This window comes from Equus quagga, chromosome 3, assembly GCF_021613505.1.
Source record: "Equus quagga isolate Etosha38 chromosome 3, UCLA_HA_Equagga_1.0, whole genome shotgun sequence".
Taxonomy (NCBI): Eukaryota; Metazoa; Chordata; class Mammalia; order Perissodactyla; family Equidae; genus Equus; species Equus quagga.
The window spans coordinates 154,159,703-154,179,072 of record NC_060269.1 but is presented as its reverse complement, the minus strand read 5'-3'; the positions used below and the strand labels follow the sequence as shown (position 1 = coordinate 154,179,072).

At 41.5% G+C, this 19,370-nt stretch overlaps 1 protein-coding gene across 8 annotated transcripts in view; it reads right to left on the bottom strand.

Annotated features, from left to right (window-relative positions):
* POLN (DNA polymerase nu) overlaps positions 1 to 19,370 on the bottom strand; it is a 171,590-nt gene that overhangs the window by 54,194 nt on the left and 98,026 nt on the right. For 7 of the 8 annotated variants that reach the window (XR_006888000.1, XR_006888001.1, XM_046657041.1 and 4 more), the window contains exons 17-19: positions 18,595 to 18,655; positions 17,548 to 17,625; positions 16,475 to 16,589 (exon numbers count right to left, since the gene is read on the bottom strand). Coding sequence is in view for 6 of the 8 variants with exons in the window: in XM_046657041.1 (XP_046512997.1) it covers positions 16,475 to 16,589; positions 17,548 to 17,625; positions 18,595 to 18,655 (254 nt within the window). In the remaining 2 variants the exon portion in view is untranslated. The remainder of the gene's footprint in view (positions 1 to 16,474; positions 16,590 to 17,547; positions 17,626 to 18,594; positions 18,656 to 19,370) is intronic. The other variant, XM_046657042.1, reaches the window with a different exon arrangement.

The following is a 19,370-nucleotide window of genomic DNA, read 5'->3' as shown; positions in this document are numbered from 1 at the left end:
AGTGACAGCCTATAGAGGTCACGTGACCTGCCTGCATCTTAGCGAGATAAAGTGGAGGTAGTAGGGGATGGATGCGAAGGGGGAGTCTGGAGTAGGGGGCCAGTTAGGAAATTATTATAACAGCAGGTATAGGCGGAGGCAGACGGAAGGAGCTCCAGGACACAAGGAACACTGGCCTGACTGGAACTGGAGGTGGTGGTGGGGGCAGTCAGGACAGCCCTTGCATGGATTGGGCCCTGGTGCGGAGCTCCCTCCAAATTTATTTAGTTTGAAGTGTCCGTGAGACAGCCAGGGAAACCACCGCTGAGAACTGGAGCTCCTGGCCTGGGGCTCAGCACAGAGAGGCACTGTGATGACCAAACAGCCATGGCACTGTTGCACCACCACTTCCCGAGGTCTACCATGCTCCAGGCTCACCCAGGTCTCACCTCTGGCACCCTCTCAATGTTCTGCTCCTAAGGGCCTTGCTCCTTTGCTCCCTCTGCCTCATAAGCCATGCTTCTTCCTCCTGCTGTATTTCTCCTCACTCTTGAGAGCTCAATCCAACCTCATCTCTTCAAGGAGGCTTCCTGACCCCAGGCTAGGACTGTCTGATACCCTATCTGTATCTGTACTTCTCCTTTATGACCTTTTAAAAATTGCAATGAAATATTCAGTTGCACTGCATAATATCCATCTTCCCCACTGACTACAGGCTCCACAGGCTGGGCGTCCTGTCTTTTCATGGCTGTATCAACATGTGATTGATGCTCAATTATTTGTTGAGTGGATGAATGGATGATCATTTTGGGAGTTAGGCATCCTTATTCTCATTTTATAAATAGAAAAATCTGAGGTCATAATAGCAGCCAATGACACAGCTGGACTTGGAGCCCAGATGGAACCAGGGGAGGGAGGAGGGTGTCCTGGGAGCACATGGATGATGGGAAGAGGGCCCTGGATAAAGCCTTGGGAATCTCTTCACTGGGAGGCAGAAGGTACAGGGCCCCTGGAGCACCTGCTCTCTTAGCCCAGCAGGAGGAGTGACCTGGTTAACTGGTAAGTTCGGGAGGAACCAGCATGCTCAGCTACAGCTCGGACACCTTCTGGTCTGTCCTCCCAGGTGATGAGTCCAGCCCTTTCAGGGCAACTTCTGCAGTGTGGGGTTAGGTCCAATTTAGGGGCAGGTAGGAACAGTCCATCTGACCACAGTGCAAGCCATGCTTTCCAATCTGGCTCCATCAGAATGAAGCTGGTGGTTTGGATTCCATTCCCTTGATGTCCTTCTCAGTGGGTTTCTGTGTGGCGTCTCCCTTTTTACCTCCCTAAATCCCTGCACTGTCTGGTGTCCTGAGGGACTGGACTCCACAGACAGACCCAGCGCCCTCCGGCTTCGCTTAGGCTGGGCCAACGGGGCAGATCTCAGGGGGGGAAGATGGAGGATCAGAGTGTTCCCACCCTCCCTGCGGGAGCTGCCACCCTGACAGAATCTGTGACCTCACAGGCAGCCTCCATCTCCAGCTCCTGCCAGGCCCTCCTGGCACTGCCCAGGCTCCAGGAATGCGTTCCTCCAAGCGCTCCCTCTAGGGCTGGTCCTTTGCCCTTCTGTGCCCTCTTTGCCTTGCCACATCTCTGCAAGTGGTCCCCTCTTTAAATGGAAAATCCCAGCAGAGGTTCTGACTATCATGATTCCAAACACAGGAGGCTAAGGAAGACGTATGGGGCACTGACTCCCTAAAACCCCAAGGATTAAGAGACACAGCTCTAGAATCAAACTGTCTAGGATTGTGGGGCTAATGTGGAGATTGTGTGACCTTGGGCAAGTTACTTAAACAACCTTGACTTCAGTTTATCCAAAAGATGGGAGCATAACAGTATTGTGGATTTTTGTTGGTATTAAATGAGACACTTAAAATAACACAAAGCATATAGTAAGACTCAGCAAGTATTCGTTACTTTTATTGTTAAAGGGATAGAAAGCAGAGAATAAGGAGAGAAAACTCTGGGCACAGAAGGGAGGACATGCACAGGCGGTCAGAATAGAAGAGTAAATTCTGCCAACTTTTCTTCTAAATCCCTATTAAAGCTCCAGAATAAATTATTCATTGATTTATATGTATTGAAGTCCTTCAAATTTGAGATTACTCTTAAGGTGATTCTGTCCCCACTCTTTCCTCCTGGTTTTCTCATTGAAAGGTATGCACTGTGACTCTGTGTGTTGCTTAAACTCTGGAACTTGGTTGTGGTTGACCAGAGATGCCCTGGTGGGGCCAGAAGTTTGGGCTGACAGTTACTCCTGCCTGCTGGTACCCCTTCGTCTGCTGCACTAGTCTTTGAGCCGGAGGCAGCCCAACGACAATGGTTATCATGCATGCGAGGCCATTTTCCTCTTTAACAAGAAAAAAGAGTGAATAACCCTTTCCCACTGAAACTGGTGATTCTGTTCATCAATAGGAGGTGGTTATCTTGCTTTGCCTATTAATCTGTGTACGTCGCTACTGGGCTGTTTTAGAGTATATGTAACATTACGAAGCTCTGAGGGCTGATAAAACACTAAAATTGTTTTAAAATTGCCAACATTTGTAGGAATATTGGAAGGAATTAAATGTACCAGAGATCTGATCAACTTCTTAATAGAAGAATCTGAAAGATTAAGCAATATCATTTAGGAGAAAATGCCTGGATAAGAAAAAAACCCACTGAAGCAGAACTAATCACAAGAGGAGTCCTTTGTACAATTAATCATTATGGCAGAATTTCTTATGGAGGAACCACACGGGATCCAGGAAAAATCATATGTGTAGTGATCACACGTTTAACAATGTCTCAACCTTGAAATCAGTGCCACAAATTGCATCTTAAAAGAGCAATAATCTAAATGATACAATATGACATCCTAATTACATATTTATTAAACTTCATTTAAAAATAAATTTCCCTTCTGGGAAAAGCAATAAGACTTTTTCAGTGAAGGAATGAGTGAAATGTAAATTCTATTTCTCTCTTTAGTTCTGTCATTTTTTTGTTTCAAGTATTTTAAGGTTCTCTTATTAGGTATATTCAAATTGATGACTGTTATATCTTCTCAAATTGGTCTTTTATCATTCTGACACATCCCTCTTTATTTCTAGGAACACTCTTCTTTTTGTAGTTTAAGCTCCCTATTTGGTATTTGACTTTTATTTACTCTATTTGCATTTTTTTCTCTGTCCCTCCTTTCTTGAATTCTTTTGGGTAAATCACATATTTTTTAATATTCTACTTTGCCTCCTCCATTGATGTTTTTTAGCTATACTTCTTTTGGTATTATTTTAGAGGGTGCCCTAGAAATTACACTATGCATCTTTGAGTCACCATAGCCTACCTTTAAATAATACAATGATACTTCATGGACAGTGTAGGAACCTTGCAATAGTATAATTCCATTGACTCCTCTTCCCATTGTTAATAGTTTTTATGCTTCATATTTTAATTCTATGTTGTAAACCTTTTTTTAAAAAAAACCTGTTAATAGAGTCTTTTCAAGAATTCAAAACTATATAAAATAAACTATGTAAAATAAAGATAAAATTTTTTAATATTTACCCATTCTGGTTCTCTTTATTTTTTCCTGAAGAGCCAGTTTCATATGGTATCATTTCTCTTTAGCCTGAAGAACTTTTAGCATTTCTGAAAGTGCAGGTCTAATAAGATAAATTCTTTCAGATTTTGTAAATCTCAAATGTTTTCATTTTGCCTTAATTTTTTTTTTGAGGAAGATTAGCCCTGAGCTAACATCTGCCACCAATCTGCCTCTTTTTGCTGAGGGAGACTGGCCCCGAGCTAACATCTGTGCCCATCTTCCTCTATTTTATATGTGGGATGCCTACCAGAGCATGGCTTGCTAAGTGGTGCACAGGTCCGTGCCAGGGATCCGAACCGGTGAACCCCAGGCCGCTGAAGTGGAGTGCACAAACTTAACTTCTACGCCACCAGGCTAGCCCCTATTCTGCCTTAACTTTTGAAAGATAATTTTCTGGATAGAGAATTCTAGATTGACTATTTCTTCCAAGATGTTATAGACGTTATTCCATTGTCTTCTGGTCTCCACTGTTTCTGGTAAAAAGTCAGTGGTAATTTGTATTGTTCTTTGTATATAATGTGTCTTTTTCCCTCTAGCGGCTTTCAAGACTTTTCTCTTCAGCTTTAGTTTTCATGAGTTTGATTTTAATGTGCCTAATGTGTGGTTTTCTTTGTATTTAACTTATTTGGGGTTTGTTGAGCTTTTTGGATATGTAGATTGATATCCTTAATCAATTTTGGAAAGTTCTCAGTCATCATATTTTAAAATATTTCTTTTACCTCATTCTCTCTCTGTTCTCTTTGTGAGATGCCAAATATATGTAAGTTAGACCAATTGATACTGTTCAATAGATCTTGGACTCTCTGGTTTGTTTGTTTGTCACTTTTTTCTCTTTGTATTTCATTTTGGATACTTTCTATTGGCCTGTCTTCATGTTCATGGATTCTTTCCTATGCTGAGTCAGTTTGTTGTGAAGCTGAGCTAATGGATTCTTCAGTTTTGATATTGTATTTTTCATCTCTTACAATTCTATTTGAGTTCTTTCTACAGTTTCCACATCTCTATTAAAATTAATCATCTCTTAACACATATCATCTACCTGTTCATTTAGATACTCTAGCATTTTTATCAGAATTGAAAAAAAATCTCTTCTGATAGTCCAACATCTGGGCAATCTCTTTGGTCAACTTCTATTGATGGCTTACTCTCTTGTCACATTTTCTTACTTCTTCTTAGGTCTTAAATTTTTAAAAAAATATTATTTGCTAGACATTTTGTATAAAAGGACAGTAGAAACTGAAGTAAATATCTGCTTCCTAAAAACATCATTTCCTACGTTAGGCACTAGAACTGGGAGCAAAGTCAATTTGATCTGTGCTTAGGTTGGGTCTGGACTTTATTGCAACTTTAGTTTGATTCAGTTCACTATTAGTTTGAAATGTTTTGAGAGCGTGATCAGAAATTTCCCTTCTACAAGGTCTGGAGTCTGAGAACTGGCACAATTGCAGGATTTCTTGGAGCTTTACAGTTAAGCTGTTAGCATTTCAGAGCATAGGAGATCTCTCTTTGCATTACAAACCAGCTGCCAGCTTTTTGGTTTGCTAGGAAGTTCATTTTGCCTTCCGGTCTCATCCCAGCTTTCTGTACCTTGGGAGATCTCTCTTCTACCAGAATGCCTGGAGGAGTTTCTCTCAGTTCTTCTGCTTTACCCCAGCCCTTGGGAGCTGAAGGTCTGGAATGCCTTGGGCTGATTTCTCTCAGTTGTCCTGCCCTGCCCCCAGCTTTGATGTATGCCCCTAGACACTTTTTACAGATTCATGGGAAAGAGTTGATGAATGACGGGGTGTGTAACAGCTCTTTAGAATTCTGTCACACCAGACTGCATGTAGTTAAGGTTTAGCTGGTCTCTTCTTCCCCCTGGGGAAGATTCCTATGGCAGATACCTCTTCCTCCTGCCACTCCAACAGGGAAGAAAGAAGCCATGGGTTTCTTCTTTTCTGTGAAGGACTTACTACTTTCTGGAGCTCTGTTTACTTAGCTGTATCCTCAGCTGTCTGGCAAGTTTACAAAAACTGATTTTGGGGCCGGCCCCGTGGCCAAGTGGTTAAGTTTGCGCACTCCACTTCGGGGGCCCAGGGTTTCGCCAGTTCGGATCCTGGGCGTGGACATGGCACTGCTCGTCAGGCCATGCTGAGGCGGCATCCCACATGCCACAACTAGAAGCCACAACTGAAAATATACAACTATGTACTGGGGGGATTTGGGGAGAAAAAAGCAGCAAAAAAAAGAAGATTGGCAACAATTGTTAGCTCAGGTGCCAATCTTTAAAAAAAAAAAAGAAAAACTGATTTTGTAGTTTGTTTATCTTGGTTTGACTGTTAGGGTTAGAGCAACAGTCTCCTGTGATTTTTCACATCTCAACTAGAAATTTATCATTTAATTTCCTAATGAATTACACATTTTTTTAAATAACCATGTTTCAGGACATCTGATACAGTACAGGATGAGGTGTGCATCAGGAGAAAGGTGCAGAGGAAGTCATGCTAACTTTCAAGAGGATGTGGCTTGTGAACTGGGCTCCTCCATCATGTAACAGTGTGGCCCAGGACCCTAAACCAAAATGTTGCAGGGAGATTCTTCAGTAGTTAGTGGCCATCCAACACAGGCCCCATCCAAAGTTGTTCTTGGCCTTCCAGGCAAAAAATATCTCAGATGGTCACTGAAAGTCAGCCTAGAGTACCCAGAGCACTCATATAATTCGTTGCAACACTAATCTGCATACTCAGAGATTACCGAAGCCTAGTGCAACTCATTAATGAAGCAGATAGGACGTGGGATTTAATTTCGTCTTTAATGGAGACATACCCAAATGGTGACAAAACAAACAGTTGCACCTTTGCTGTGTAGCAAGGATAGGTTAGATAATGCTCAGAGGCTTACACAAACAAACAAGGACTTATTGCTTGTTCATGCAACATGTCCATCATGGGTCAGGAGCTGAGGCTTTGCTCCACGTAATCTGCATTCTGTGATTTAGGAGTGGAGCCCAGTCTACCATCTGGAACACTGATGGTTGCCATGGCAGAGGAAGAAGAGAATATGGAGAACCATGTGTTGGGTCTTAGAATTTCTACCCAGCAGTGACAAACATCATTTCCATTCATATGTTATTGGCTAAAGCAAGTCACACGGCCAAGCCTGAGTCAAAGGGCAAGGAATAACAAATATTTTTGAATAATAATACATTCTACCACAGTCTACCCTTCTGATCACACATATTTGCTTTCCTCCCCCTTGCCAAGGGTGATAATCCAAAGTCCCATCTGATTAGGGCATCAGGATTTTGTGATCATATTTATATCAGGTCTTGATGTGGCTCCTCTTGATCTGAAGTCCAGTGGAATAAAAAGTCAAGTCTATCTTTCACTCCACACATGTGATATGCAGTGGTGGGGCAGGGACAGGAAGACCACAACAAACACTACCATTTGGAAAGGGGAAGAGTGGGAGACACATGGCAGCCATTGGTCCACATCAACTCTGAATTCTCACTGGGTAGGTTGAGGGGGCCCTTCTCTAAGGGTGGGAAAGGGCCCTTGATTAGGCCCTGAATCTGCTCCCTGGGAGTATCTTCCTAGTCCATGGTTCTCCATGGCCCTTTGCTCCATTTCCTGGGACTTCCTTTTCCATTATCTTTCTTGGCTGCATGTAGGAGGACACTGAAGAATTTTCTTTCCTTGGTGGATGAACATATTTCTCAGACTGATTCTTGCCTATTGAAGATATGGGGCCCAAGGGTTGCTTTAAGTCTCAAACAATTACAGTCTCTCTTAGCCCAGAGTGGTGGTTCTTTGGAAAGTACAACTCTCAGAAACATAGTTAGTTCTATCTGACTTCGGTCAGTTCCATGAGTCAACAAACATACCCACAATTCATTTAGAGATGTATCCTCTCTCTAGACTTCACTGCAGGTAACTTGAGTTTATCAGGAGTTTGTGGGAAAGCCATTGTTAGTCTCTTTTTTCCAGAGTTATGTTGTCTAACGGTGAGGATTTACGGGTGCCACTTTAATTCTTTCAGAGACATTAATAGTAGGCCTTAAGACCACACCGTTAATTTGTTAAAAGGGAGTGTTTTAATCGGCCTTTGTTGCTCAAAGCCCTTTTCAGATTCATCTTTTACTGGTTGGAGATGAGAATCATGTCTATATTCAAGAGTGTAAGACTTCAATTTTATGGAATCTCTTTATTCCCTTTCACTCCTACTTGTTCACTGGCCAATTTTTTTCTGTTTGTTTCTTATCATCCCTTCTCACATGTAGACAATAGCAACCAAGCATGTTCCAGCATTCTGTTGGTCCCCTTTGCCTACAGCCTTAGCTCATTAGGATATTAATTGCCTCACAAGTTATGACAGGTGAAATTTTACCAAATGTGATACCATTTACAATATGCCATCCTCCAGCCTCCAATAAACATCTCCTCACTGCCCACCACCTGGCCACAAAGCCAGTGCCACAGGTTTTAGGATTCACTAGAGCAGCCTCTTACTTCTGGCACCAAGTCCTATAGATACTATGATAGGCCAAGTTATGCCGCCATAATAAATCACTCCAAAATCTTATTGCCTGCAACAAGAATAGTTCATTTCTCATTTTCACGACATTTCCAATACAGATTGGCCCACCATTTATAATGCAGGATGATGGAGCAACCTCTATCAATTTTGTCAGCTGTGGTAATAGAGAGAAAAGAGATCAAGAGGGATTATGTGTAGTTTCTTAAAGCCTCAGCTTAGGAGTGACACATGTCACTTTTACTTACATTTTATTAGCCAGAGCAAGTCACATGCCCAAGTCTGACATCTACTGGGTAGGGAAGCACCAGCTTCCTCCAGAGAGGGGGAGCGGCCCACAACACTGTCTACCATACTTCCTTATGAGAGAATATTTCAGAAAAGCACCTCAAAAAAGTCTTAAGCAGAAGAAAAACTAATATATTTTGCAGTGAAAAATTCTTTTAAGTTTCAGTCTGAAAATGTTCAAATTAAGGCACAGCCAACAAAGAATTTTTTAATCTGCGTTTTGTAAAACTTTTAGGAAACCACCTAATCAGGCAAATATGTAATCATTACTGCAAAGACACCTAAGTGGCCTGTCTTAGACCCCACGGTGAAGAATGGCTGTGTCTTCCATGTGCATTTGACAATGCTGAAGTGGGAGGCAGCAGCCCTGAGGTCTGGTTCTGGCTCTGATGTGCACTCCGTGGGCAGGTCCAAGCTCTCCTGGTCTCAGACTTTCATCAATCAATCATAGCTCTACAAGTGATTTCTAAGACTTCTTCCATGTTTCCATTTTTATATATAATCTATACATTTTAAAAACTTTTTCAAGGAAACTGTTATTCTTTGAAAATGTTACTAAATATTTCAGAATATAACGTCAAATTGCCTTTTTGTTTTTTGTGTTTCAAACAAAAAGGCATTTACGTGAAACAAACATTTTTAAGAGTATATTTGATCTTGCTGCTTTTTCACCATGTGCTATGCTAGTCCTCTGTTTGGACCATCAAAATCATTTCCACAGCAACTAATTACAGCATAAGGCACAAGTGCTGGATTACTGCTGCTGGTGGGGAATTAGGAGCAACACCATGCAAATGTTAAAGCTTCTTATTTTTGAAGTTCTTTCAAGAAATAATCAAGCTAAGAAAACACAGGAAGGACATACAATCCCCAACACAGACATGAACTTGCCAAGTTGGCTTTCTGAGTGATGAGCTTAATATGAACCTGAAGAGAATTATTTTCTGCCTGATATTTTCTATCTTTTTCAGAAGTCAGTTGAGCATACTTGTGTGGGTCTGTTTCTGGCTTCTCTTTTCTGCTCCACTGGTCTATGTGTCAGTCCCTCTGCCAGCACCACACTCTCTTGATTACTATATATTGTCTTAATATCAGGCAGTGATTCCTCCCACTTTATTCGTCAAGATTGTTTTAGCTGTTCTAGGGTCTGTGCCTTTTCATATAAATTTTAGAATAAGCTTGTCAATGTCTACAAAAAACTTGCTTGGATTTTAATAGGGATTGCATTAAACCTATGGATCAATTTAGGGAGAATTGACATATTTACCATGTTGCGTCTTCCATTTTATGAACACAGTATGTCTCTCCATTTATTAGATCTTCTTTGATTTCTTTCATCAGCATTTTGTAATTCTAGACATACAGATTGTAACATATTTTGTTAACTGAATACTTAAGTATTTCATTGTCTTTGGAGTGATTGTAAATGGTATTGCATTTTTTAAAAAGATTTTTAAATTTTTCCTTTTTCTCCCAAAGCCTCCCAGTACAAAGTTGTGTATTTTTAGTTGTGGGTCCTTCTAGCTGTGGCATGTGGGATGTCACCTCAGCATGGCTTGATGAGCAGTGCCATGTCTGCACCCAGGATTCGAAGTGGCGAAACCCTGGGCTGCCGAAGCAGAGAGCGTGAACTTAACCACTCGGCCACAGGGCAGCCCCTGGTACTGCATTTTTAATTTCGATTCCTGCATGTTCATTGTCAGCTTATGGAAATGAAATTGGTTTTTGTGTGTTGATATTGTGTCTTGTGACCTTGCTGAACTCACTTAATAGTTCTAGAAGTTAAAGTTTTTTCCTGTATATTCTTCGGGAATTTCTATATAGACAATCATGTCATCTGCAAATTTTATTTCTTCCTTTCCAATCTGTATTTGTGTCTTTTTCTTGCCTTATTCAGTGGCTAGAACTTCAATATTCAATATTAATAAGTTCTCCTCATCTTATGGGGAAAGCATTCAGCCTTTCACCATTAAATATGCTGTTAGCTGTTGGTTTTTTATAGATGTTCTTTATCAAATTGAGGTTGTTCCTCTGTCTTTCTAACTTTCTGAGAATTTTTATCATGAATGTGTGTTGGATTTTGTCAAACGCTTTGTCTGGGTCAATTGATATAATCATATTATTTTTATTCTTTAATTTGATCACATGCTGAATTAGACTGATTGATTTTCAAATGTTTAAGCAGCCTTGCACAACTGGAATAAATCCCACTTGGACATAGTGTATAATTATTTTTAGACATTGTTAGATTCAGTTTGCTAATATTTTGCCAAGGATTTCTGCATCAAAGTTTGGGAGTGACGTTGGTCTGTAGTAGAGTTTTGTTTTGCTTTATTTTGTTTTTACTCTCTGCCTCATTTTGGTAGGGTAAGACTGCCTTCACAGAATGATCGGGAAATGATCCCTCCTCTTCTGTTTTCTAGAAGAAGTTGTATACAATTCGTGTTAATTTTTCTTTAAATGTTTGGTAAAATACTCTAAGGAAGCCATTTGGGACTGGAGATTTCTTTTCCAGGAACTGTTATATTACAAATTCAATGTCTTTAATGGTTATAGGACTATTCAGGCTATCTATTTAATTTTAGTTGGGTTTTGGTAGTTTGTGGTTTTCAAGAAATTGGTCCACTTCTTCTAAATTGTTGAATTTTTTAGCATAAAGTTGTTCATAGCATTCTCTTATTATCCTTTTGATATCTACAGGATCTGTACTAATATCTTCAATTCCATTCCTGATATTGATGATTTATGTCTTCTCTATTTTTATTTTGTCAGTCTTGCTAGAGTTTATCAATTTTATTGATTTTTCAAAAACTCAGCTTTTCTTTCATTGATTTTCTCTATTGTTTCCCTATTTTAAATGTCATCGATTTCTGCTCTTATCTTTATTATTTCCTTCCTTCTGCTTACTTTGGGTTTATTTTACTTATCTTTTCAAGTTTCTTGAGATAGAAAGTTAGATTATTTATTTGAGACCTTTCCTCCTTTTTAATGCAAGCATTTAGTGCTATACATTTCCCTCTTGGCACTGCTTTAGCTGCATCCTTTGCCTGATACTTTGACAAAAATGTTTTGCTGTAGGGGCCGACCCCGTGGCTGAGTGGTTGGGTTTGCACTCTGCTTTGATAGCCCGGGGTTTCACTGGTTTGGATCCCAGGTGTGGACATGGCACTGCTTGTCAGGCCACGCTGGGGTAATGTCTCACATAACACAACCAGAGGCACTCACAAGTAGAATATACAACTATGTACGGGGGTGGGGGTGGGGGGGGTGCTTTGGGGAGAAGAAGAAGGAAAAGAAAAAAATGTTTTGCTGTTATACTTGGCTAGTGACAGCCAGAGTAGCTTTGGGCCCACTGAGCAAAACAGATGATTGGTGATTTATGCACAAACACTCTTCTTGAATCACAGATAGATTCTTTCACACACTATAAAGCAGAATATCCAGAGCACTATTCCATCAAAGCACTAAGATGGCAACAAAACTCAAGAGTGAACCAAATAAGCAAAATATTCTTCCTGCCTATGCAGGAACCATCTTCTAAGACTTTCCACACCTCTGGAGAAATGCCAGGAGTATTGTTAAATCTATTACATGCTTTAGGAATTCTATATTATCTTATATCCTAATGGAGGAAAAGTGAAACAGAAGAAAGGACATCTTCTGGGAAGAAGTACACAGAGAAATCCAGGGTGAGCAAAACATCCCAGGGTACACTTGTGTTCAAAGCATAGAGGAGGGAAAAGAGACAAAGATAAAGAATAAGTAGTGAGCACTAGAAAAGATGCTCAACAGCAGTAGTCATCAGGGAAATGAAAATCAGAACCACAATGAGATATCACTTCACACACTATGATGGCTAGAATCAAAAAGACAGATAACAAAGTATTGGTGAGAATGTGGATAAACTGGAACCTCAGACATTGCTTGTGGGGTGTTAAATGGTGTAGCTATTTTGGAACCTAGTTCAGCAGTTCCTCAAAAAGTTAAATATAGTTGCCACTGAATTGTATACTTTTAAATGGTTAAGATGGTAAATTTTATACTACATTATTTTACAATAGTAAGAAAAAAGTTAAACATAGAATTACTATATGACCCAGCAATTCTACTCCTAAGTATATACCCAAGAGAAATGAAAACATATGTCCACACAAAAACTTGTACATGAATGTTCATAGCAGTATTATTCACAATACCCAAAAGGTGGAAACAACCAAATGTCCAACCCAACTGATGAATGGATAAACAAATGGAATATTATTTGCTTGTTTAAACTGAAATATATAGAATACATTATTTCATATAACGGAATATAATTCAGTCATAAAAAGGGATGAAACACTGATACACGCTACAACATGCATGAAGCTTGAAAACATTATGTTCAGTGAAAGAAGCCAGTCACAAAAAGCCACATATTGTATGATTCCATTAATGTGAAATGTCCAGAACTGACAAATGTATAGGGACAGAAAGTAGATTAGTGGTTTCCATAGGGGAGGGCAGAATGGGGAGTGATGGCTGAGTATGGGGTTTCTCTCGAGGTGATGGAAGTGTTCTGGAATTAGACAGTGGTGATGGTTGCAAAACTTTGTGAATGTACTAAAACCCATTGAATTATACATGTTAAAATGGTAAGTTTTACGGTATGTGAATTATATCTCAATTTGAAAAAGGATAAATAGCGCACGCCAAGGAGAAGGGCATTTGCCCAGGAGTAGTGGACCAGGAGAAAGCATCGGGACTTGGAGGCACTGAGAGTCAGTGATGCTACATGTCAGCACAGATGCCTGCAGAGCCTTTGAGCTGGAGGAACGGGGATCGGTAGGGTCTGAGCCTGCTCTTGCTTGCTTTGGACCTCAGGGCCAACTGCACCCCGAAGAAAGCCAATTATTGTCTTAGATGGAAGGAGTTCTGAGCTTCAAATTAAAAGAAGTAAAGCCTACGTAGGTAAAAGGAAAGTTTATTCAAAAAAGTAAGATTAAGCCGGTAGTGAGAAAGCATAGGGAGTAAGTATAGACTTGTTTTGTACCTAAAGAGTAAATGAGAGCTGCAGTGGGGTTGAAGAAAGAATTTCTATTTAGCATTGTCTTTAGGGTAACCCTAAACAGTTGGTTTTTTGTTTTTTTTCCCCAGTAGAGGGAAAGATGGAAGTCAAAAGAAGATATTAACAATGCTGGAGTAAAAATGGAAAATAAAGGAAATATAGATGAGAACTGCCACATAAGGTTGTGCACTGCACAACTCTAGGAGGTGCTATTCACACTGATGTCTAAATGTGTGGCATCACCTAGAGATGTGCAATGCACAGTCCTGATCTTGGCAATAGAGGATGCTTCTTCCTTTGAGACAAGAACCTTTGAAGACTGGGAGGAGGACATACAATGACATATTGAGGCAGAGTGGAAAGGAGTTCAGGGGCTCATGTCTGAGGCCCTCTACTTTGTCATTCAAATAAGAGGGGAGGTTCTTTTTCAAGACTAATAGAGAAGAGTAGACATCTGCGGGAGGTCAAAAAAAGTTTGGAGCAGCTGATGAGACAAAATGTAGAGATGTCCCTCTCTACATGATGTAGAGATGTAAGGGTCCCTCTCAGGTCAGATGACTCAAATTTATAGTGGACTCTCTCACCACCACTCTGTGGCTTTCTCCAGCACCTTGGGGTGGGAGATGGGAAAGCAGACAGTGGGGATCACTCTGGGCTGGAACATGCAACCAGGGAGGGAGGTCAAAGGAACACCGAGTCCTAAGAGGAGGGCTTAGTGGAGGGGCCGAGGGGTCCATCATGTCTTCATATACCTAGTGATTCATCCAGCAGACCATTACTGAGCACCCAGGATGTGATGAGGACGCAGAAGATATGTCTGGGCTGCATCTCACGGTGCTGAACTTGCAGTGTGGCCAGGAATCACTGTGAGGTGCAGTAAATGATAGATGCACGCACAGGAGAGGAGGGCTTGGTGGGCTGGGAGGGTGGGAGCAAGGCCAGCAAGAACAGAGTTCCGAGATGAAGAACTTGGGGTCAGAGAGAGGAACCCAGGCCACACTTCTGCAAGATCTAGGTGTGAAACAGCTTAGGGTGTGATGAGCCTGGGACATGAGGTGGGTCACGATGGAGGTCACTTGTGTTAAAAAGCAGCAGATGCGAGGCCAGTGTGGGGGAAGACCAGGCACAAAGGACAGTGCAGAGGGCGACAGAGGGAATAACAAGAGGAGGTCCTCGGCCCAGGGCAGGTAGCGGAGACTCAAGGCTAACGCTCAGAAGCTGGGCTTGGGCCCCGACTGCTTTACTTACACCGTCATATTCTCATACCCTAGCACGTCTCTTCCGCCAGGCCATTATTCCATTATTCTTTGGTTTTGGTTGCTTTCCCTGCTGCTGCCATCATAAACAATTTCCACAACCACTCTTTAAAATCCAGCTCAGCAAATAGTAACATTCTCATTCCTTTGTTACCTTGAGATATAACATTTCTCCTCCAATTTTTTAAATTCAAATAAGTCTTGTGATGGTGGTGTTTTTGGAGAGGAGATGTTTTCTGATCAACTGAAAACTCTGAATTCCATGCTATTTACTCATTAATTTGACAGATCCTCACTGAGTCTCCATACCTTGTGCAGCACAGCAGGAGCGAGAGCAGAGTGGCCTGGCCCTCGCGGAGCTGACATTGCAGCAGGGACAGACAGTAAGGAAACAAACGAGAACACATGTGACTGGGGAGCGGTAGTGCTGGGAAGGAAAGTGAGCATAGGGTGGTCATGGAAGGTCCTTGAGGGAATGCCACCAGGGCCGAGTGGACCAGGTAAAGGATGAGTCCTTGGGGGAAAGGCCTTATTTGGGATCTAGCTCCAGTGGCTGGAGAGGGTGGGAGGCAGTGAGGCAGAGAGCGGCCAGCACCTGTGCTGGACAAGGGGATGTGGCCCTGCCCTTGTAGGGCGCATATACCTTCAGAAAAGACAGTGACAACAACAAAGAGTGAGTGTATGTGGAGAAAAATGCAGGGGCTTGAGAATACAGAGGGACAGACCTCATGGAGTGATGTCCCTAGGGTGGCTCTGAGGGTGAGCAAGGTGACGGCCAGCTAATGTGGGATGAGAGGGTGAGGGGGTCCACAGGAGAGAGCAGCACGAGGGCAGAGGCTGAGGTGAGAGGGAGGCTGGCACCTGCAGTTGCTGAAGGAGGGGACGGTGACAGCAGGCACAGCAACCTTCTCAGCAGCAGGCCTATCCAGGCCCCTCTTCTTCCTCAGCAGAATCCTGACTGCTCCAGGCAGTGACGTACCTGGCCCTGGTGAGAAACCGTGACTGCGCCTCTTTGTTCTAGAGGGTTACCATCATCAGCCTCCCTACAGCTAGGGCAGCTGCACGACCCCACTCTGGAAAATGAGGTGTAAGAGTTGTCTGCGGCGGGGCTCTCGGGGAGGACTTCTACCTTCCAGACCCAAGGGAAGATGTGAGAGGAGAGCCTGCAGCTGCCCTCTCTGTCCTGCTGTGGAGACAGTGGCAGATATTTCACAACCAGAAGGAAGAAAAGCCAAGATCCTAAGAATACTGACTCGGGAAGAAGGATGGGCTGACATTGTTGAGCTGCCCAGCAAAACCTGAGACCATCTGCCTCTAGAACTCTCTGAGTGTAAGTCACTGTCACACAGGGACTGTCACTCGCAGCCCAATGTGCTCCTAGCCCACCTGACAGGGTCGCGGCAGCAGCAGGGATGTTCACTCTCCTCTGCAAAGCACGAGGCACACGCACCCAGCACCCTGGGCTCTGTCTTCTTTGCACTGGCACTCATCTGGAGGGAACGCATGACTTGCACTTTTAATTTTTCCAATATTTCTACTACATTCTTTAGCAATTGACTTCTTTTTTAGTGGTAAAGAGCTATTGGTTCTTTCATAATTAAGAAACTCTTGGCATCCTAGTTATCTACTCTTCTTTTCAAAAAGATTAACTACTAGAGAAAAACATAATTTCTTTCTTATGAAAATAGCCTTGGAATAACTTCAGGCTTTTAAAATCATGTCAGCATTCCTGCAGATCTGATAATATTGTGAACTCATATATCTTACCACTGTGAAGTCAGGGTAGAAAATACATCATCTCTTTCAGATTCCTGGAATAACTTCAGAAGTTCTGGATCCCCAGATAAGTGTGCAAGAATGCGCAATTCAATCTGTGAAAAGTCTATTAGATAGAGTTCTGCATTAATTCAGAATCTAGCAACAATGTCCCTCATTGTTGCTACCCACCCCTTAGCCAACACTCAATCTTCCCTCCCTACTGAGGTATTAAGGTCAGCATCCCCACCTCCCACCTGCCAGGGTGCTTTGGCCTCAGGGCCACTGGACATCCTGTGCCTGAAAGTCCAAGAGACCCCTTCTGCCTCTGTGAGGCCGGTCATGCCTCCAGGGTGGGCTGTATTCATTCATTCATTCATTCTATACATCAGAATTTTAGAAAGGGCCTACTATGTGCCAAGCTGTGTGCTGGGGATATGGCAGTCAATAGAACAGACAACAATCCCTTCCTTCATAGAGCTTACATTCTAGGAGGGGGAGACAATTTGAATGAATTATTTGGTATGTTAGACAGTGAGAAACGAAATGAAAAAGATAGATCAAGATAAGAAGGTTCAGAAGTGAGTGTGTGCATAGGGAAGTTGCTGTCATAAATAGGGTAGTCACTGTACACCTTATCAAGAAAGCACATTTGAGCAAAGGCACAGAGGAGGTGAAGGAGGGAGCAAGACGATATCTGGGGAAGACGGTCCCATGCAGGGCCTGAGGTGGAGCTGGCTAGTGTGTTGGAGGACAGCAGAGTGGCCAGCATGGCTGTAGAGAGCAAGCAAGACAGAGAGCAGTGGGTGATGAGGACAGAGAGGAAAAAGAAGGGGCAGACTGAGCGGGACCACGTAGAGATATTTGGGATCTAGCTATGGTGAAGTAAGAGACCCAGGAAGCAGATCTGTTCTTATTTACTATGCATAAGAAATCTTTGCCTCATACAAATATTTGCCTTAGGATTTAAAGAATGAGTTCTGTGAATACCTTTGAATTATTAAATTTTTAAATATTTGAACTGTGCAAAACGCGTAATGTGAGCTACAATGACACAGCGTCTCTCCACCATAGCTTGCACATACCTGCTGCCAGGAAGGTGTGGCCTTCAGATGAGACAAACATGGTCCTCGGGGAGATGGTGAGGATGTCATCTTCCTTACCTGAATTGTTATTTCAAAAGCACCTGGTGAGTTGGTCATGAGCTGATTCACAGCTATTCCTCATACAAAGTTATTTTAACATCAGTCTAAAGTCAAAAGAGTCTAGATTTCTGATTTTTCTGAATGCTCTTACTAACATAATCTGAAAATATAATATTACTACTGGAAGTAAACTAGATTTTCTGTTGTTAAAATTTTCTGTTCAGTCTGGAATAGGTAATGAAGAACAGATGAAATATTGACACTTGGACGTATTCCAATAAGAGCAATCTAGAGACTCTGCGAGCCTCCTTAATTAGAAGACTGACCATGGAGAAGCACGAACTCTAAGATTCTCCCACTGAACACATTTCAAAGGGCGGTAGGAGATAAACCTCCTTATCGTCACCTTCCATGAGTCCTGTTTAAGCATGATTATGTGTATTTTAAGAAGGACTGCTCATCACGCTTCCTTGTTTTGCTGTGGCATCTGGGGCAGCAGTTCCCAAAGCCACGGGGGCAGGAGTTTGCTAGGAATGGGCCACAGTACCCTGCTTTGCTCAGATTTGACCTTTGTGTTTTTTAGAAACGTAACCATCAGCATTACAGTGGAAGAGCTTAAAAGAAAGAAGATCGTTAGTATGCTTTTATAAACATTTCCAGTAATTTTCAGGCTATAATAAAAGTCAGTTCTATTGTATGTCTGCTTGTTTTTTTCTTTACTGAGAAGCTGGTGGGGGAGAGATGGTAGGAAGAGAGCTACTTTCCTTGTATAATTATCATCTATTTTAACATGTAAACTGCTAAAAGGGAGGCACCATATCACTTTAGCTGTGTTTTCTTTTTCAATGTATATTTAAATCCTGGTCATACAAAGGAGAACTTCAGGAAAGCAAAGCAGTTAGTTATACAGAAAAGCAAGTACAAACACTTGTAGATTTTTTTAAAATGTTACTCAAGACTTTAGCAAAATAGAAAGAAATGTAATACCTTTAAAATTTTGAGGTTTAGTAATTTGAATTGGATGCTTGGAGATACCCTGGATATTCTGCTAATAATAAGAGGAAAATAGCTTTAGTTGAAATAGTATCTACTCTTAAATTAATCTGTATATTTAAGGGTATTAAAAATGTGTCAATTTTTCTTAAACATTAACAAAATAACTAATGCCAATGTATTATGTATGCATAAGCATATAAATACTTAACACAACTGTCTAATACTGAAACATAATTTCGGTGGGTGCACCACTAAATATAATCAGCGAATGTAAGCCTTATCATAATTACATACAGCAATTCTTTTATCAGCAGCCGAAATTATAAACTTAGTTAACTTTAAAATTCCTACATAATATACCAAATACAGATTTCTGTGAAATTTGTATATTGTACTTTCCTTTCAAAACGTATTTTAAGGTGAAAATTTAGGTCTCTCCACCCTGTTCACCCCCTCCTCCATTACCCTTGGTGTTGACCTCTGTCTTGCTAATTGTACTGATTCTACATGATCTCTAACAGGAGATACAAGAGGAGGGGATACTTCCTAATTCATTTCATGAGGCCAGTAACATCCTAATAACAAAACCAGACACATACATTTCAAGAAAAGAAAACTACAGACCGACATCCCTCATAAATACAGATACAAAAAATCCTAAATAAAATATTAGCAAATCAAATCCAGAAATAGAACAATCATCAAGACCAACTGGGGTTAATCCCCAAAATTCCAGCCTTGGAAAGTTTGACTTTTGAGAATCTATT